At 36.1% G+C, this 22,066-nt stretch overlaps 1 protein-coding gene across 1 annotated transcript in view; it reads right to left on the bottom strand.

Moving 5' to 3' along the window:
• Nucleotides 1–22,066, bottom strand: part of Tmem135 (transmembrane protein 135) — a 229,500-nt gene that overhangs the window by 69,600 nt on the left and 137,834 nt on the right. The window contains exon 6 of the mRNA XM_013014094.1: nucleotides 10,560–10,606. Within this exon, the coding sequence (XP_012869548.1) occupies nucleotides 10,560–10,606 (47 nt within the window). The remainder of the gene's footprint in view (nucleotides 1–10,559; nucleotides 10,607–22,066) is intronic.

Raw genomic sequence — 22,066 nt, 5'->3', positions numbered from 1 at the left:
TCTTTGTAGCTTTGTATGTCCCTCCCCCATAGTATAACCCCTGCTTTCACTATATTTGATGTCAGTATAACTTGTAGAGGAGATGGGGAAAAACAAGTCGTTTAAGGATACGGGTGGACCTGTTGCAACAATGAGAAGTACAAGTTGTCATGTAGAAAACAAGCTTTACAATGTCGGGGGGGGGGAAGCGGGGAGGATTGGGTGGGGGAGTAGGGGGGTAGGCTGGGAAGGGAAGTGAAGTTTGCAATGCTTGATAAGAAATGTGCACATTAACCTGCCCATGTAATTGTAACCCCTCTGTACAGTGTGTTCACAAAAAATAAAAATAAAAAAAAAAGAAAAAGAAAAGAATTTTGTTGTGTTTTTAGCAAAAAAAAAAAAATTCAGCTTAATGTGCTATCATTTTGTATGGTCACCAAAGCAGGATTAATGACTTTGGATACCTATGTTCTGATTACCAGACTGTTTCACTAACACATAGTATGAAATCCAAATTCTTACATGAAGAAAATTATGAAAAATTTTATAAGCGTTCTTCAAACATAAAGCAAAACTATTTCTAAGGCTAAAGTAAAACTTATTTTTAAGCCTTGACAATAACATGTGTCACCACAGGTGTCCCAAATGTCTGTTACTAAATCTACATATTTTCTATACATTTTTGTATACGTTATGACAGAATCAAATTATGTGTTCAAAGTCTCTACATAAACCAGGATAAATTAACAGTTGCAGAATTTTTCACATGTGCTACAATTTCGTCAAACTACTGCCTAAATTTCAGGTGGCAACATTATTCAGAGACCTGTAAAACTGAAAGTAAAGTAAATCTTTCAAATGTAAGCTAACTGAACATGGGATATAAGAAATAGTCTTTCATAATAACTTAATTATCATACAAACATAACACAAATAGCATTATAGGCTATCTAGTCTCATACTTATTTATATAGAAAAACTTCTATAAAACACAATTCTTATGTAATATTCCATATATAGTTTATAGGAGTTAATATGATAATTATACTTCTAATTAAAATAGACATTTAGTCTAATCTCAAATTTACAGAAAGCCTGTATTACATATGGGAAATGAGGAACTATTTTAACAGCAGACTTTACTTCATAGGCCTGTGAAACACAAAAGAGTTTCTACCCTTCCGTAAACTCATAGTCAAATGAGGTTTACATGACACAAATAAAAATAAAAGGACTTTATAAAGAATACTATTCAGCCACGTGCCAGTGGCTCACACCTGTAGTCCTTCCTAACTACTCAGGAGGCTGAGATCAGAGGATAGCAGTTCAAAGCCAGTTTGGGCAGAAAAGCCCCCGTAAGAGTCTTATCTCCAATTAACCCAATTAACGACCAGAAAACCAGAAGTGGCACTGTGGCTCAGGTGGTAGAGTGCTACCCTTGAACACAAAGAGGCTCAGGGACAGTGCCCAGGCCCTGGGTTCTAGCCCTACAACCAACAAAAAACAACAACAACAACAAAATACACACAAAAATAGTATTAAATTCAAAAGGAAGGTCTTAGTAATGCGGAACTAGCTTTCCTAAAACATGCAATTAACAAGGGAGGCAGAAATTGTAGTGTTTGGGACATCTTTTAAGTTGTAATCACAAAGCTAATAAACATTTAACATAGCATTCTATATACATGCATAGAAGCCTTGTAAATTAATTTAAACAAGTTTCAACTGAGGGCAAGATATCCATTGAATAAATCGGTTTAAATTGAAAGCTCTCTCATTTGAGTTAGGAAATGAAGAGGACAGGAGCCAGAGCAGGAACATTGGCACTGATGGCAGGTGGCTCTTCCTTGGGCAATGACAGCTGCAGGAAGAAAGGGTCACAGAAGAGTTAAAGCAGACAACTGAAAGCATAGAAATGTATAAGATTAGCAACAGATAGTACAAAAATAAGGAATTCTGACATTCCAGAAGAGAATATTGAGCACTAATAATTAAGGGATGGCTAAAGAAGAAGTGTAATGAAGAAGCCATGGGACGGTAACTACAGAGAGAAAAAAAAAGTATGAAAAGACACCATTTCATTGAGTCTTTTTATCTCCTCTAATGAGAAGTGTATAAAAAGGTCCTAGGTAGCTGAGAGACCTTTTCAGATAAGTATCCTTTTCACATAAGTGTACACTAGATTTAATTACGGTTTATGTTAAGGACCTCAGAGATAAATGTCTGAAGAGTCACATGGTGGAAGCCAAGTTACAGTGGCACACAAGAAAATCTAAAACCAAGTACAGACAACATATTTGAGAATTCTGATTGTGAAGAAAAAGAAAACAGGTAGTGACTAGAAGGAACAGTGAGACAAGAAAGGTTCTTGCTCTTTCCTTGCTTCTCTCATTTCCTTTCCTCTTAACATGTATATACTTTCAATCTCTAAGACTTTCCTCTTCTGCATCATCATCTTCACCACCCACTTCCTGACTTCATGTATTTAAGATGAGTGGATCTTTCAGGGCTTGGATATAATGTGGCTTGTTGATGAAGCATCTGCCACACTCCCTGGGTAACACTAATCACTGCTTTAAGATGTATCACACCACAAGCCATTTAAAGTAATCTATGTATAAAAATATTGTCTCCTCTAGCAGACAGTGAGTTGGCTACCAAAACACACAGCTCAATAAATATTTCCTGAATGAGCAAAACCACCAATTATACACTGTTAAGATCACAGTACATAACGAGAAGGACAGGAGAAGAAAAAGAGGAAAGGAAATAGAGCAGAACTAAGAACTCATCACATTGAAACTCCTACCACCTGGCCTGTGGTAATAAGGGGAGCTAGAGACTCTGATACATAGAAAAGGGGCATTCATTTCTAGTACATCTTTTTTGAGGGAGAAAATGTAGTATAAAACAGAGATTCTCAACAAGTATACCTCCCACAACTGCCCAGTGACTAGATCCTGATCCCTTCCTTACTGTGCCCTGACTTGATGTGAAAGGGGAAGTTTCCAGAATCTGAGTCAGTTGCCTCCAGCTGTGAGCAGCACCAGCCACTCTCCTCACTCTGAAAAAAAGCACAGGCCAACCGTTCTCCATGATGCTCAGAGAAAATGTGAATGCCAACTGAACCAGGCATATTGAGTAATGAGGCAAACAGGAAACAAGGTCAAGTCTAAGTTTTCTTCCTCTCTAATTAAGAAACCCTTGACAAGTTCCTTAACCTCTCAAATCTCCAGTTGCCTTGCCTATACATGGAGAAGATTTCAATACCTACTACTGAGCACAGTAATGTGATAGCTACTACTTTTTCACTTTTCATCAAAACTATATGATTCGGGAACCTAGTCTAGCTCTGAAACTCCAGGAGGCACAGACTAGCATTATAGCATATTTAAGTCATAATATGTGCATATGTTATTTCCATTAAGTTCCTTTTAATATGAGTTCTTCAAAGCTAATAAAATTTAGATAAGTATTTGTTCCTCTAATTCATTGCATTTATCACTCTCATTGGTGTATTCTTTGCTCTGGTTTAAAACTTAGTCACAGGAATAGAATTGCAAAGATCTCTAATGTTAAAAAATTTATCTACTATAGCTGGGTGTGATAATGTATCTATGATCCAAGCAACAGAGGCTGAGGCAGGAGGATTGTGAGTTTGTGGCCAGCCTGGGCAACAGAGCACCCTGTCCAAAAAGGCAGAACAAATGTAGAACTTTAACCTAAAAAAGAGTTAATGTTTTAAAGACACAATTTCTTGTCATTATTTTTATAACAACAGCTGTTAATAACATTTCAATTTCTTCTTTATGTCAAAGTTTCAATTGGAGTATATTGTTACTGCGGCCAATTTGATCTAGAAAGTAAGAATGCAAAACCTATTTTGGGCAAGATCATTTCACACCCATCTTATAAAATCATAATTAAGGTGAGGGGATGGGGGGAGGATAGGATGGGAATGAGAAACAAAGGAGGAGGCTACAATGCTTGATAAGAAATGTACTCATGGGGCTGGGAAGGTGGCTCAGTGTTTGAGCGCTTGCCTTGCATGCATGAGGCCCTGGGTTCGATTCCTCAGCACCACATAAGCATAAAGAAAAAAGCCGGAAGTGGTGCTGAGGCTCAAGTGGTAGAGCGCTGGCCTTGAGCTGAAGAGCTGAGGGACAGCGCCCAGGCCCAGAGTTCAGGCCCCACGACCGGACCCAAAAAAAAAAAAAAAAAAAAAAAAGAAATGTACTCATTATCTTGCCCATGTAATTGTAACCCCTCTGTACAGTATTTTCACAATAAAAGAATTTAAAATTTTAAAAAATAAAAAGAATCATACTTAAATACAAATTTAAGTTATTTACAGCTTTATAAAAATAACCTAGAGGCAGGGAATGTAGCTTAGCTGGTAAAGCACCTTCCTAGCATATGAAATCCCTGAACTCAATCTCTAGCCCCACAAGATAGTAAAAATAACAATATACAATATCTTTTAAATCTACTTGTAAATCTAGCTAATTTTTTAACAAAATGCCATTACAAAAGGCAAAACAATCTTCACAAATAACAAAAAGATTTAAGATAGTCTCATTTTGTTGATAAAATTAACATATCAGAGCTGAAAGATTGAATTTGAATGAAAACTGACTACATTAGTGAGTTTAGTGCAAAACTGGTACAATATGCAGATCTTCAACATATGCATATCTCTCATAATAAGTGTTCAATTCAGCTGCGCACTGGTGGCTCACGCCTGTAATGCTAGCTACTCAGAAGGCTGAGATTTGAGGATCATGGTTCAAAGCCAGCCCCAGCAGGAAAGTCCATGAGACTCTTACCCCCAATAAACCACCAGAAAACTGAAAGTGGTGTTGTGGCTCAAATGGTAGAGCACTTGCCTTGAGCTGAAGAGCTGAGGGACAGTACCTAGGCCCAGAGTTCAAGCCCCACAACCGACCAAAAAGAAAGTGATCAATTCATGATAAAAATAAAATTGATTATAAGCTGCTATATAGTATAGCTCTTTTTTTCAAAAATGAATCGTAAATAATGCATACGGTAGCAGTAACAAGTTTAATTCAGTTAAAAATTCAATCATACTTAAAGTAATATAAAATGGACAATTAAAGTTCAGTAACGTAATACATTTCTAATCATTTTCTTAACATTATAAAGAAGAGCAAAAACAGAAAACAAGAGTAGCAATTGAATGGAGGGGTTGGGTTCGAAGGGATGGGGGAGAAGGATGAAAGGGACTTCATAGGTATATCAATTGAATCTGCATGGTTACAGTCTATCTGGCAATGTGTAACACGGAATATTTAACTAGAGTGCACAAGATGTGTATTTGAGAATATAGTCGCAGATGCCTTAAATATAAACCACTACTTAAAGTGAGTTAAACCTAAGGCACAAGGAAGATAAGTGGTTGATCAAAGGTGACAGTAAAATAAGTAAGCGTTTGAGCCAGCACAGCTAAACTCCAAAGACAGATATTCTTAGCCAACTCTGCTATTCTACAGTGTATCTGGATTACCTTGAGGAAACTCAAGCAGAAGAAAATAAAAGAAACAGAAACACAAGTTAGAAAAAGGCAACAGTATTATAGCATTCCACATAAATGGTAGAACAAGGATTTAAATTTGAACTGCTTCAAATTTAAGCATCAAAACCACAAATGTCTAGTCAAGAACTTCCTGTGATTATCCACTTTGATTTTGAAGGACAAAAGATAGATACTAAAATTAATTTCTATGGAATATGCGTGTGTTATGTATCATGTGACTAATATATTTATAAATGTATAATATATATTTTGCTTCCAAGACTAATACTTAATCATATTACATTTTGATATTTTCCATTCAAACTCATTTATTTACATAGCTGCTTTGTCTCAGGCATTCACCAATGGGTAACAGCAAGCAATGTGGAAAAAAAATCACTGAGCTAATGAATGTATCGTTATTGATTGGTATCTCAGCAAAAGCAGAATGAAAGAACAGTGGCTGTAGTTCTTAAACTACAAAAAAAGTTCTTTAGAATAAAGAATTTTAGGAATGTGAGAATTACCTCTGGTGTTAATGAAGTAAAATAAAGAAGAAAAGTGTTCTCCAGCAGGAGCAACCTAATAGTGGATGGGAACCTGCTAGAGAAGTTTCTGTGGTAAAGGAAGTTTACACTGGCAGGAGATATAGACAATTTTGGAGAAGTAAGAAGGAGAGATATCTAAAATGTGATCCAAAATGTCAACACATAAGGAGATTAACCACATATTACTTGTGGCAAATCTATTTTTATTTTAGCTTCTCAGGTTTTCAGATAATTGTACCCAAATACATTACTTGAAAATTTTAAGAAATAACAATTTTGCCCGGCACCAGTGGCCTATTATCCTAGCAATTCAGAGGCTGAGATCTGGGGATCACAGTTCAAAGGCAGCCTGGTATGAAAGTCCTTGAGACTCTTATCTCCAATAAACTTCTTAGAAAAAGCCAGAAGTTGAGCTTTGGCTCAACTGGTAGAGCACTAGCCTTACGCACAAAGAGGCGTAGGGACAGTGCTGAGGCCCTGAGTTCAAGCCCCAAGACCAGCAAAAAAAGAACTAACAATTTTAATTATAAGAAATAATTTGTTCACTGTTTTTGATAGGAGACAAAGAGAAATACTATGTAGGTAGAAATACTATAAACACAAAACTGTGACTACCTAAAGTGACATCAAAATTTATCTTTAAAAACCTTGCTACAGGGCTGGAAAGGTGACTCAGTGGTAGATCGCTTGCCTTGCATGCATGAGGCCCTGGGTTCGATTCCTCAGCACCATATAAGCAAAAAGAAAAAAGCCAGAAGTGGCGCTGTGGCTCAAGTGGTAGAGTGCTAGCCTTGAGCTGAAGAGCTGAGGGACAGCGCGCAGAGTTCAAGCGCCATGACAGGACCAAAAACAAACAAACAAAAAAAAAACTTGCTACATTATTTTCATGACAATAAAATGGCATTCTAGGTGGCTTGAAATTATTTTGTTTATAATTTTCACTTATATCATGTTAAAAATGCCATCCATAAAATAATCCCTTTGTCTATGAGACTTTAGAACATTTCTTTTTTCCACGATTATAAAGAAGATCCTAAATCAAGATGTATGATGAATCCTAAAATTAAAAGCAAACAAATGCTTTAAAGAGTACCTGAGACAAAATTTTCTAGCAAATTCTTAACTATGCTTTCTGCATAGTCTGTCTTAACTACAGCTATAAATTAAAGCTATTACAAAAGCACATATACTGATAAAGTAACTAAAGGAGGCAGAATCATATACTTAGAAAAACAATACAGTGGTTCATGCCTCTAATTCTAGCTACTCAGAAGGCTGATATCTAAGGATCCAGGTTTGAAACCAGCCTAGGAAGAAAATATCCCTGAGTTTCTTATCTTCAATTAACTCTTGAATTAAAAAAAAAAAAAAAGCCAGAAGTAGAGCTGTGGCTCAAGTGGTAGAATGCTAGCCTTGAGCAAAAACACTCAGGGACAGCACCCATGCACTGAATTCAAACCAGAAGAGAAGGAAGGAGGGAGGAGGAAGAGGAAGAAGAAGAGGAAGAGGGGAGAGAAAGAAGGAGGAAGTGGGGAGGAGTGGGCAGGAGGGAAGAGGGAGAAGGAGGAGGAAGAAAGGAGGGAGGAGGAGGAGGAGAAAGAGAAAGAGGAGGAGGGGGGAGGGAAAGAAGAGAAGGATGCCCTCCAGACTGTACACAAAGAACCTTCTTTCAAAACATCCTCTTACTAAAATTCCTCACAGAATCCATAGCATTGTTAAATACCTCCATGCCTGCATGGCTGGCAGGCCAGCTGGCTACAAACCAAAACAGAACCAGAGTTCTCTCTTCACACAGTCCCTCTCCTATCCCATGCCTTGCAGTATTCTTAGGATTCCATCCTGGGGTTTGGATGAAAACTTTCCATCACTTTGCATGAGATAACGTATGTGAAAGAATACAAAATAACCTGTTAAGAGCTACATGAGGGCTGGGAAGGTGGCTCAGTGGTAGAGTGCTTGCCTTGCATGCATGAAGTCCTGGGTTCAATTCCTCAGCACCACGTAAGCATAGAAAAAGCCTGAAGTGGCAGTGTGGCTCAAGTGGTAGAGCCTGCTAGCCTTGAGCTGAAGAGCTGAGGGACAGCATTCAGGCCCCACGACCCACCAAAAAAAAAAAAAAGAAAAAGAAAAAAGAGCTGTGTGAAAGTACTATAGTTTCATTACACATTTTGTTAACCTGAGTTTATAATGCCAAAAATGTTATTTTGATTTTTAAGTCAATTCAGACTTTAATCGTCACAGCCTTTAGAAAATACTTATAAAACCAAGTTTTTCAAGTTCTATCTTTGAAAAACAAAAAAGACTGATATACTTTCTATTGAAAGAAGCCTAATTTCCTTTTTTTCCAGATTAGAATAAAAACACGTTGACTTGTTTAAACATCAAATTTGGCAATACCATTTCATTAATTATCTAACTTTCTGCAGTGAGATTTAATATGATTATTAATAAGTTAAATAAACATGTCCACAACTATCTGTATGGATAGGAAAATTTACTTCCAGGAATAGAACACTGCAACTGCAATGGCCCAGGCTCTGCATAATACAGTTACTCATTACAGACACAAGCCAGAGTTCTGAAAAACATGTAACTTTGTTTTGTTTGGTTGTAGTTATTTTTTGTAAATGGTTTCATTTGACCATTCACCAGTTCTCTTTTGTTGAGTTATTCAAGCTAACATCTGCCAAGAACAAGAATTTGGTGATAGTACTTCTTTGGGGAGAAAAACAACCCCTTTTCCTCAGAAAACTGAAAGTGTTTATCTTGGCACTTAAACCTTGTATTGAGACTTCTGGAAAGTATTTTAAACTGTTGTTTTTAACCCAGACTTTGGGACTGAAACAGGAAAAGGCTCCATAGTTTTGCACCAAAACACATATTTATAGGGCAGATTTTCTCTGTACACCAAAAATACTAGGTTGGTGGCAACAGTTTTCTGAATATAATTTCCTAGAACTATGTTACAAGTTGGATAATTATCAGACTATTGAACATATAATTTGTTTTTAAACTTCAAAAACTTCTTGTGACTAGAAAATGCTAAACCTTAAACATGTATACTATTAGGTTGTTTCCTTTAATTTATGCTATGAATTTTTTATTTAAATTTCATTGTAAAGGTGATATACATAGGGGTTACAGTTACATATATCAGGTAGTGACTACATTATTCCCTCTCTCATTTTCTCCAACCCCCTCCTCTCCTACAAGTTATAAAGTTGATTTCCAACATAATGTCTAGTGAGTATCACTGTTGTATTGGTTCACCCTTTGTCCCAACTTTTCTGTGATTCCTCTTCCTTTCCCCAAATCAAATAAACTTACATACAAGATAAAGGGTACATGAATCAACAACAGTGACAAAAGGGAATAAACCAAAGAGGGGGAGAAGTAACTGCAAATTAAAAAAAAATCCCTTGCTTCCATTTCTTGGAAATAAGCATCATTTTACATGTTCATATCCATGTCGCTTTTGGGCCACTGTGATCCTCTGCTAAGAATATCCTAGACATATAAAAGCCTCGTCATTCTTGCTGTAACTGAATTCTGCCTAGATCCCCTAAAAGTCAAGTGATGGAGTACTAAGAGACAGTGCCCATGGCCAGAATTCATACTCAGGACTAGCATCAAAAGAAAAAAAATGATTTAATGAATATATTGAGTGTTCTAAATGGGAATTAAATGGCATCATTAAAACATTGAGATTATAAGGAGGGAAGCCAGACCCTAGTGGCTCACGCCTGTCATCCTACCTACCCAGGAGGCTGAGATCTGAGGATCACGGTTCAAAGCCAGCCCAGGGAAGGAAAGTCCATGAGACTCTTATCTCCAATAAACCACTAGAAAACCAGAAGTGGTGCTGTGGCTCAAGCGGTAGCACGCTGAGTGCTCGCCTTGAGATGAAGAGCTGAGGGACAGCGCCCAAACCCAGAGTTCAAGCTCCATGACCAACCAAACAAAAAAAGGAGTGGACAAAAAAAAAAAAAACCCACAAATTCCCACAGACATTCTTATTAGCATTTGTATGCTCAGCCATCCTAACCCATTCTTCTCAGAGCCTCAGTGTGGATGCCAAGTACAATTCCAACACCTACAATATTAATATTTGCAAAGTATGTATAGTGTGCAGGTCACCTTCCTAGAAGGTTTACACAAAAGTCCACTATTAATTTTCTATGTAAATTGAAAATCAAGAGTGAAGAATATAAAAAATCAGGTCTATATAAGATGAACATCAGAATTTGACAACTGGCATAATGAACTTTCCAAGATAAGCTACTCAAGAGAGTAGGAGGGGAAAACTCAATTGACTTCTTTTCTCTTCTCACAAAGCATGAACTAGGGATTTATCTCTAACCATAAGGGGGTGGGAGTACCACTCTTGAAGGACATTAGGGAAATACCTTAGTTTCATGGTTGAACACAAACTTCTAAGGGATACTATTCAGAGTATTAAAGTAAATACCGTACCATATTTAAAGAACAATAAAGCATACCTGAAGAAGAACATGTACATGGCTGCAGTAATGCAGAACAACAGCACCTACAAGGACAAAACACATTTCTTGAAGTACATCACTTACAAAAAAACACTGAGATCATTTGTATGACTTATAACAGATAATATCCACTATTATTAAATCTTGTACCTGAAATAGAGGATGTACAAACTAGTTTTATTTGTTTATTAATTTATATTTGCTACCTTCCAAATAAAATACATCAGATTTGCTACCTTCTAAATAAAACATGTTAAGCTAATAATAAAAATAATCAGCCAGGCGAATGTGGCTCATGCCTGTAATCATAGCTATTCAGGAGGCTAAGATTTGAGAATCGTGGCTGAGATCTAAGAATCATGCTTCAAAGCCAGCCCAGGCAGGAAAGTCTGTGAGACTCTTATCTCCAATTAACAACCAGAAAAACAGAAGTGGCACAGCTCTCGCCTTGAGCTGAAGAGTTCAGGGACAGTACCCAGGACCAGAGTTCAAGCCCCACGACCAACAAAAATAAATAAATAATAATCAGATAGTTACAATATATACATATAAAATATGATTTCAAAAACAACTCATCAACTGCCCCACACCAACAGATACCCAAATACCCAGATACTCAAGTCTCTTATATAATATGACTCAGTATTGGCATGTATCTTATACATGTTCTCCTGAATACTTTGAGTCAACTCTAGATTATTTATAATAGCTTATACAATGTAAATGCTTTGTAAATAGTTGCTATGTTGTATTATTTAGGGGATTAATATCAAAAATATGTCAAGTGTGTAATTCTTTCTGAATATTTTTAATCAACAGTTGAATCCATGGATATGGAATCCAATGATATAAAAAGTTGGGTATATAGTTTATGTATTAAGATGGATACTTTACATATAATACATATATACATATATATAAACAGTAACATATACACGCAATAAGTGCAAATATAAATACACATACAAGTTAAGTAAATTTATGTAGAACAGAGTTCAAAAACAAGATGATTTTTTTTAACTATTCTATCAGAATAACTGAAGCAGCAAGTAACTCTACAAGGATAACAGCTTTTCTATACTCAAGTCAAGTGATAAAACAATAGCCGGTGAATTACTGTATCAAGGTGACTAGATTTCTTATGATGTAAAATACATCCTAACTAGCACCCAATTCTAATCTGTTAAAAAAAAAACCCTCAAATAAATACTTCATCTTTTGTGAAATACAGACTATTTGTTTTAAAATAGTTCTCTTAAAGTTAAGTATTATATCCAGTAAGTATGGATTTAAGATGTTTCCATCAAAAGTATCATACTGAAGTGGTATATGGAAGCAATCCAGTCATGACAAAAGGCTTAGCTACAACAACATGGTAGATCTAACAAGGAAGTTGTGAAATGCACTGTTAGTAGCAGTGAGAATTAAGCACAAACATTGTGAGAAATTGACTACAAGAATAACAAAAATGAAAACAGTGTGAAACAGAGTTCTGCTATTTCCAACACAAATAATCTCTAGTCAACCAGAGGAAAAGAGTAACAGTTTAGCTATTACAAATAAAGTGTGACAAGCTTGCCATCTTAATTAAAGATAAGCATTAGGAACAGAAAACAAAGATACCAATTATGATTAAACGAATGTACAATGTGTGTATATTATATATATGAACTATATATAAAATGTGTAATTTGTTTGTTTAATATACTATATGCATATACACTGTTCTCCCTGTCTTCCTTTTCCCCTTCTCTACCTCTTCCTCTCATTGCCTTAAAAAGTATCCTGTACATAATACCTAAGGCTTACCACTGCACAGCTTTTAGAAACATAAAGCATACAGGATAACTTTTAGTTATTGAGCAATTATAACTTATAAATTAAAGCCTTAGTGAGTATGCTTACCTATTACCTATTAATTATCTATTAATTTCTTCATCAATTCCAGATCATAAAACTCAATTTTTTAAATTTTATTTTATTTGTGAACATACTGTACAGAGGGGTTACAATTACATGGGAAGGATAATGCGTACATTTCTTACCAAGCATTGCAGCCTCCTCCTTTGGTTTACCCTTCACATCCCTTCCAAGCCTTCCACCTCCCCCACCCAATCCCAATCCTTCTCCTCCCACCCCCCCCCACCAACGTTGTAAAGCTCGTTTTGGACATGACAACTTGTACTTCTCATTGTTGCAACAGGTCCACCTGTATCCTTAAACCACTTGTTTTTCCCCAGCTCCTCCACAAGTTATATGACATCAAATATAGTGAAAGCAGGGGTTATACTGTGGGGGAGGGACATACAAAGCAACAAAGAAATAATCTTATAAATGCGTTAGAAACACAGGCATGAAAGAAAAAAAACATTAAAATACATATCTAAGGGTTCATTTTCCTAACATCACATTACCTGACCTTTTCCGCTTGACTCATACATATACTAGATATTGCAAATAAGGGAAACCATGGGACCTATGTTTCTTTGGGCCTGGCTTACTTCACTTAATATAATTTTTTCCAAGATAAAACTCAATTTTTGATCTCCATATCTATCCCTCCCTATTGAGCAGTACTAGTTTCCCAAGTGTTCAGTGCTGAAAGCTTTAAAAAAAAAATACTTTCTCATAGTCTCCAACTTCTCAAGAAAATTGATCTAGTCTTGAGAGAATCAAATTTTCACCATGTTTTATCCTAATACCTTAAACATGTCTATGACAGTTATTAGATAACTATCTTTATGATTTGAATACATTTGAAACTGGGGAAAAGGGTAAGAGTTGTAAATCAAGTGGTATAAGTCTGAGGCCTGAGCTCAAATCCCAGCACTTTCAAATAATTCTTGTTATGTGTGATTGGATTTTTTTCTGTGATTTGCCAAAGCCTTACCTATAAATTCAGATAATGAGATAATGCTTACAAAAGTGTGAGGTACTTGACAAATCTTTTTTCTTTCGCTTCTCATAGAAGTGACTGAGACAAAAAAAAAGAAAAAAGCAAAACAAACAAACAAACAAACTAGTGCAGAGACCTAAATCTAGATAGGAATTTTCTTTTAAGTGCACTCTTAAGTGATTCAAATCTCAAATACTTTGGCTCATCTTTTATACAGCAAAAAATCAAGACATGAAAATAGTAAAAAGAGGGGAATAAACCTGAAGGATATTAAAATACAACTAATAAATTCATTCTACACACTACTATGTGCCAAATACTTATGTAGCACTTACAATAGCAAACAATATGAAAAAAAAAGCCTGTCCTCATGAAACATATCTACTAGTCATAAAAGAGAGGATATTGGGGAAAAATAACATGTCAGACCACGGTAAAAGTTTTAGAGGAAAATGAAGTAAAATAAGGAAACAGAAATGTAGGAGAGACAGGAAACTGTTTTCTTATACCAAGTAGCAAGGGAGGAAGACTGTTCACAGGGATTATGGACACAAATGAGCCAAGGAAACAAATCGATAGAGAACTGGAAGGATTATGGACTTTACCATAGAACTTATGGAAATAACCACAATGAAACCCAATTGTGCAATAAGAGAAAAAAGGAAGATGGGAACTGAGTGTACAATCCATTCAATAATATGTCAACTAAAACTACTAAAAAAAGTATTTTCCTTTTGGGCTAGTATGTTAACTTTCTATTATAGTGACAAATACCTGAAATAATCAACTCATAAGGAGGAATGGTCTATTTTGGCTCACAGCTTCAGGAGTTTCAGGGCATGGTCACATGTCCCTATTGCTTTGGGCTCAGTATACCATGGTGAGAGCATGTGGCAGAGGGCTTTGGGGATCCAGAAAGAAGAGAAACAGGAAAAGGATGGTGTCCCACTATGTCCTGTAAGACACAGCCAGTTACCCAGCTGCCTCCCAACAGGCCTCACCTTAAATGGTTCCAGTACCTCATAATAATGACATAAAATTGTTGAACAAGTTTTTAATGCTTGGGACTTTGTAGAACAGCCAAGATTCAAACTACAACACTAAGAAGCTTTTTTTCAGCATTTTTTAAGTCACTATGCTAGTTTATTAGTAATTCTGAGTTCAAAGAATACTTCCCCAAATAAATGTAAATCTTTAAATGGTCAAGAATAGTCTCTAGTCTACAAATTATAAAGTTCAAATGAACCTCAGAATAAACCATTATGCTTTTTTTTCTTCCTATGAAGAGATGTCACCCAGAGTAAGCTGCATGCTTATTGGGCTGTTTCTTGCAATCCTTCGTTAAATAAATATTGAAAAAGTTGTTTCTCTGTCATCTGCTAGATACAGAGGATATTTATACACACTTCTGATTCCAAGGAACTTACAGGTTGCTACTCCACAGGTCAACACAGTAACTACTGAATACTTTCTGTTACTTAGATGCTTCAAAGCTTATTGAAATATAACTGGCATAAGCAATCTTGAAAATTCTGACATAAGTAAATACCTGTAATATAATTATCATAAAAGATTCATTTACAATACCCAGAAAAATATTTTCTAATTATTTACTTATTTAAATTTACTAATTCTAGATTTCACTTACTTGGTGTTAAGCTTATTTTACTTTTCACAAATCAGGATCATTATATTTGAAGTTTATTACTTATAGACAACATGTATTATCTTTCTTTAAAAAAATTTTTTTTGGGGGGGTCCATTTGTGGGGCCTGAACTCTGGGCCTGGGTGCTGTCCCTCAGCTCTTCAACTCAAGGCAAGCGCTCTACCACTTGAGCCATAGCACCACTTCCGGCTTTTTTCTTTTTGCTTATGTGGTGCTGAGGAATCAAACCCAGGGCCTCATGCATGCAAGGCAAGCGCTCTACTACTGAGCCACCTTCCCAGCCCTGTATTATCTTTCTTACTTTTCTCAGTCATGACAATCTCTAACTTAATTGAGATAAGAGTATCATTTGTATTTAATGTGGTTCATAGTATGCTTAGATTTAAATCTATCATCTTAAGATTTTTCCTTTTTGTCTCTTGTTTATTTTGTCTACTTTTTCTGAATTAATTGTTTTAAGATACCATTGTCTGTGCTTTGATGGCTTGTTTTACTGAGTGTTTTGTTTATTTTTTGTTTTTTAGTCTTCACAGTACATATCTTTAATTTTATTTATTTATTTGTCAGTCATGGGGCTTGAAGTCAGGGCCTTGAGGTCTTCAGCTAAAGGCTAGCACTCTACCACTTGCAGCACAGTGCCACTTCCAGTTTTCTGGTGGCTAATTAGAGATAAGAGTCTCACAGACTTTCCTGCCTGGGCTGACTTTGAACTGTGATCTTCAGATCATAGCCTCCTGAATAGCTAGGATTACAGGCATGAGCAACCGGCACTCAGCAGTACACACCTTTAAATTGGTACAGCCAACATTGCAATACTGTACTAATATATAAGAGCCTTCCTTATAAGAGCATATTTTATTTTCCTCCTAATCTTGTGCTAGCATTGTCATGCATGCTGTAAATTTGCTTATGTGTAGTTTCAACTAACTCTCTATTACATTTTAATCACTTTTTCTTAGTTTCTTTTAAAAGACAGTTTCTTTTAAAAGACAGTTTTGTTGGGGCTGGAAGGTGGCTCAGTGGTAGAGTGCTTGCCTTGCATGCATGAAGCCCTGGGTTCGATTCCTCAGCACCACATGAGCAGAAAAAGCCAGAAGTAGCGCTGTGGCTCAAGTAGTAAGGTGCTAGCCTTGAGCTGAGGAACTGAGAGACAGCACCCAGCCCCAGAGTTCAGGCCCCCATGACCAAAAAATAAAAAAACGAAAAAAAAATAGAAGATAGTTTTGCTAAGTATAGAAGTCTAGGTTGTTTATGGACCATTTTCTTTCAGTAGTTTAGAGATGGCATTTGCCCTAATATCTTTTTACAATTTGACTGTGATGTACCTTGTCTGGTTTCCTGTGTGAGGGTTTCATGAAGCTTTTTGAGTCTGTGAGTTTATAGTTTCCATCAAATTTGAACAGTGTCAGCTGCTACTTCATCAAACTTCATCAAACCAACTCCAATCATGGAGTATGCCATCTGAAACTGTCCCACAACTTCCATATGTTCTCACTGTTCTGTAAAGAAAACTGTTTTTCTTTTTCCTCTGTGTGTTTCATTTTGGATTCTTTCTATTGCTATATTCTGAACATTTTCTTCTAAATGATTTTATACCAGGTATAAACTGCCATTAAATAAAATTCTCATCTTATATGCTACAGTTTTCATCTCCATGGTAGAATGTGGATTTTTAGCCTTTAATCCATGTTACTATTTAAATTTTATAAACCTACATGATTTATTACGATAATTATTTTTTAATATCCATGCTTGTTAATTCTAAGCTTTCTGTTAGTTCCTATTCAGTACTAACTTATTTATCACTCAATCACAGGCCAAATATTTATAAGGCACAAGGGTAATTCTTTATATGACATCAAATTTCCTGAATTTTACCTTTTTGGTAAAATAAAGGCTTTGTTCTCGTACCTATTAAGTAACTTGGGGACACAGTAATCTTCTATGGATTTGTTTTTAAGATATTATAGGAGTGAGTACAGTAATGTTCACCTTAGGGCTAATTATTCTCCATTACTAAAGATAAAGTCTTAGCACACACTTCACCCACTGTTACATAATTCTTTGAGATTTTCCATTATCACTGGATAATAGGAACAAATACTGTTCCTACTCCTGTTTGAATGCCAAGCACTCAAGAACATCAAATCTTAATAATATGCTGAGACTTTCCTCTCTCTGCTAGGTCCTCTGAACTCTGTCTAGTATGGTCTGCCTATACTCTCAGTTTTATTTTCTCAACTCAGAAAAGTCCAATGGGTATCTTAAGAGTGATTCCTCTTTTCCTTGACTCATGCCTGGAAATTCTCTCCAGGCAGTGAGATACAGTGATAATAGGGCTCATTTGCTTCCGATAGCTCAGGGAACCCTTACCTTCAGTTTCTAATGTCTAGGCTCTTGCAAACTACTGTTATACAAATTTTGTCCATTATTTCAATGGCGTAGTCATTTCTTTTGGTAGAGTAAATCCAGTCAGTGCTAATACATCCTGATCAGAAGCAGAGTGTGGGTATTTAAATTAATGATAATATTAAAAAGCATTAAAATTCAGTTCCCCCATTTCCACTAACCATATAGGATGTATCCAATAGCTCTGCCATTGAGGATGGAACAAGTGTAGTCCATCCTTACCACTGTAAAAGTCCTAATGGACATCACTAGCCAGTGAACGACATTTTTACTGTGTTTATGGCAATAAAACTCTGCATATTTTAAATCAGGTTGTAAACTATGCATATGTACATAATTTTGTATAATATTCTTTGCTTAGACTTTATTCAAAATCACTAGAATATCACTTTAAACTATTTCTCTAAAACATACTGTCCACAATATACACCATGAGAATTAAATGCTACTACATCAAATACAGAAGCTTCATGGTGACTAATAAATCACAGACAATTAATAAATGTCAAATATTGGCAAGACGTAATTCCTCTGTAATTCCCAACAGCCTCACAACTATTGCACAATGTACTTGAACAGGGTAAGTAATTTTAAATGATTTTGGTATGGATGAGATTAGATGGGGTGACATCAATGGAAGCAGTGAGTGACATTGACCAAGATGCAAGGTACTGACTTGTTGTGTTAAAATACTTTGTGCAACTACTTAAAATTTAAAAACATTTTTAATTAAAAAAGTTTGTCCCAGGAAATGAAAACAAGAGGTTTCTTCTTTTCTCTGTTTTGCTTACTTTTTTTAATTGTTTGTTAATTTATATGTCATTGAGAACATAAAAGGAGGCAGAAATGGAAAAGACATAGGGTAAACATGGAATAATAGTACTCACTGGACATTACACTGAAAATAAACTATACAACTTGTGGGTGGGGATAGGAAGGAAAAACTGGAGAGAGTGAGGGAAAGGGTGCCATTGCCCAAAAAGAAGGTGGTGGTTTATGCCTGCAATCTTAGATACTCAGGAAGCTACTAGCTGAGGATCTCAATTCAAAGCCAGTAGGAAATCCCTGAGATGCTTATCTCCAATTGACCACCAGAAAACCAGAAGTGGTACTGTGGCTCAATGTGGAAGAGCACTAGCCTTAGGCTAAAGAGCTCAGGGATGCACAAAGGCACCATATTCAAGTACCACAACAGACAAAAAGAAAAAAGACTTATGTAATTGTAACCTCTTTGTAAAATTACCTTTATAATAACAATAAATATTTTTTAATTTTTGTCACTAGGAATAGTGACTCATGCCTATAAGCCCAGATATTTGACAGAGATGGAAAGGGATCATTTTTTTGAAGCCAACCTGGACTAAAATCTGGCCAGACCCTTTATCTCTATCCAAAACTGTCATCCCAGCTACATGGGAAATGTAAACAGGTGAATCAAGGTACAGGCTAGCAGGGGCAAAAAGGTGAGACCTTATTTTTTTTAAAGACTAAGTCAATAAAGGCTGAATATGTGGCTCCAGTAGTAAGGCATGTGCTTGACTTAATTCACTGAAAAGATTTCTAGTTGAATCCATGTTATTCTAAAGCATGGGATTATAGCCAAGCATGTTAGCACATGTCTATAATCCAGAATACTTGGATTAGTATGAAAGATCTGTGTTTAAGTATAACCCTGGCAAAACCAAAACTGTATTTGAAAAAAAAATAAACTAAGAAAAAAAATTTGAAGGTCCAAGGACATGACTCAAGTGGTAGAGTGCTTACCTAGTAGGATTAGTACAATTAGTATAATAATTAGCATAATAATAATTAGTATAACTCCCAGTACTGCCCACCACCAACAAAACACTTCATTCTCCTTTCAGATTGAATAGTGTCCCAATGCATGTATGTATCATATTTTCTTTATCCATTTATCAGTTGACAGACACTTAGGTTGTTCTATACTTTGGCTATTGTGGAAGGTATAGCAATAAACATGGAAATACAGATCTTTGACCAATAATTTCATTTCCTTTGGCTATGATACCAGGCATGGGATTGCTGGATTATGTGCTAGTTATATTTTAACATTTTGAGGACTGCCATATTGTTTTCTATAATGACTGTACAATGCACATTCCCACCAACATGTTTCCTTTTCTCTACATTTCAGCCAGAGCTCACTGCTCACTATCTGTTGTCTTTTTGATAATACCCATTCTTATGGAATGAGGTGAAAATGATGTTATTAATTTTGACAAAAGTATTTCCAAATTTCCCTCCTAGAAGGCTATGGCAATAAATACTCCCCAAAGAGTTTATAAAGGCAGGTACTTCCTATTTCTTTACGCATATAACAACTGTGTTTAAAAAAATTGTCTCATCATTGCCAATCTGATGGGTTAAAGAAATATTATCTCATGTTATACTTTTCTTCCAGTAAGGCTTAATCTTCCCATGTTTATTTTGCATTGCTGAGAATTGAAGCCTTACAGCTGCAAGGTAAACATCTACCTCTAAATTCCATCCCCAACCCCAACCTTCAATTTATTTTTTTGATTTATTGAACTGATTTGTCATATACTTAGCCCATTTTGACTGAGCAAAGGAACCATTCTTGTCTTTTGAAATGGAATATACTTCTATTCAAACATGGGATTAATTTCAATATTATTACCAAAAATAGAGTGGTTAAATAAAAGTGAAATCATGATGTATTGAGACAAAGAAGCAGCATGGAAAGTGAAGTCCCTGAGGCTGAGGAGTACTGCTCAGGAGGGCCAGAGTTAAACACAACTTCCAATTACCTGCAGGAAAGTTACTGATGCTCTCATCACAGGCCATGCAGAATCCTATAGAAGTGATGCCCCCAATAAAGACCTAGCAAAGGAGTCACACTAGATGAACACTTCAGAATCATGAAAATAACCACAAATATGTAGAAATGGAATTATGCCCAAACTAGTAGAGAAAGCTGGTGTTGTCATTTATGCTTCAAAACGGTTAAAACATATATGCAAGTGTCATTTTAAAGTCTATTAGAGATTGATGGTCTATTTAACTACTTCCTACCTCAGCATTCCTGTGCTGTTCTTGAACATACTCAGTTCAATAATTTTGTCTCTGGTCATAATGGACAGGACTACTCCTAATATGTTCAACTCCCTTCCCCACCCTGCACTACTTAATCACCTAGCTTTATTCTCAACTGAGATCCTATCTCTTCAATTATGCAAAGACCCACACTCAACTTTCTTTTCTGGAGAAAAGGCAATAGAATTCTGCTTGCTCATATATACTTAATTTATATTTTGTTATATATGAATCCACTCATCCAACAACACAGGAAGTAGCTTTGTATCTTTCTAATACTTTAGTACTCAGCAAGTGAAAGCAAAGGTGTGGATGCTGGTTGGCTCTTGATTTTTGGACTCTTAATGATCTGGAAGTGAAACACAACAGGCAAGGAATCACAATTTCTTAATTCACTGTAAACATGGAGAGTTTAAAGCATTTAGACCCTCCACCAAAGACCAGAGTACTCCATTCCTACCTCTACTAGGACCAAGAAAGGAAATACAGTTAATTAAAATGCAACTAATGACCAAGATAGTCAGCTGTTTCTTTGATTCCCCTCATTTATATTCCTCTATTTCATCATCACCTAATGGGACATCATAATCTATTAATACAACTAAAAACAAATGAGAGCAGGGTGCTGTTAGCTCACACCTGTAATCCTAGCTACTGAGAAGGCTAAGAGCCAAGGATTGTAGTTCAAAGCCAGTCCAGGTAGAAGAGTCTATGAGACTCTTGTCTCTAATTAACCATCAAGAAGTCAGATGTGAAGCTTCGGCTCTTTGGTAAAGCATGAGCCTTGACAAAAAAAATCTCAGGTACAAAGGATTAATGGAATGGGACTGAAGACCAAGAAATGAACCCACAGACCTACAGCCACCTAATCTTCAATAAGGGAGCTGGAAAAAAAAAAAAAAAACAGATTGGAAGAAACCAGCCTCTTTAGTAAACGATGGTGGCAAATTTTAGTAAACACCTGTAGAAAACTAAAGCTAGATCCTTATATATCACCCTGCACCAGCAACAACTCCAAATGGATCAAAGACTTGAGTCAAAGTAGACACCCTGAAAACATTACAAGAAGGAATAGGAGAAAGCCTAGGGCTCCTTTGCACAGGCAGAAATTTTCCTTAAAAAGATCCAGAAATACAAAACAAATCAAAGAAAGGTTGGACAAATGGGATTGCATGAAGCTGCAGAGTTTCTGCATGGCAAAGGATATAGCTAGCAAGATCAACAGAAAGCCTATGGATTGGGAGAAGATCTTCACTAGCCAAAAAATAGACAAGGGTCTCATGTCTAAAATATACTTAGAACTAAAAAAATTCAATCTCCTAACAACAAATCCTCAAAGAAACAACTGCCCAATAAATAAGTGGGCTAAAGACTAAAAGAGAAACTTCTCTGAAGAGGAAATAAGAATGGCCAATAGACACATGAAGAAATGCTCAACCTCCCTAGCCATAAACGAA

The sequence above is a fragment of the Dipodomys ordii genome, unplaced genomic scaffold (assembly GCF_000151885.1).
Source record: "Dipodomys ordii isolate 6190 unplaced genomic scaffold, Dord_2.0 Scaffold22, whole genome shotgun sequence".
Classification (NCBI taxonomy): Eukaryota; Metazoa; Chordata; class Mammalia; order Rodentia; family Heteromyidae; genus Dipodomys; species Dipodomys ordii.
This window is presented reverse-complemented; position numbering and strand designations above follow the sequence as displayed.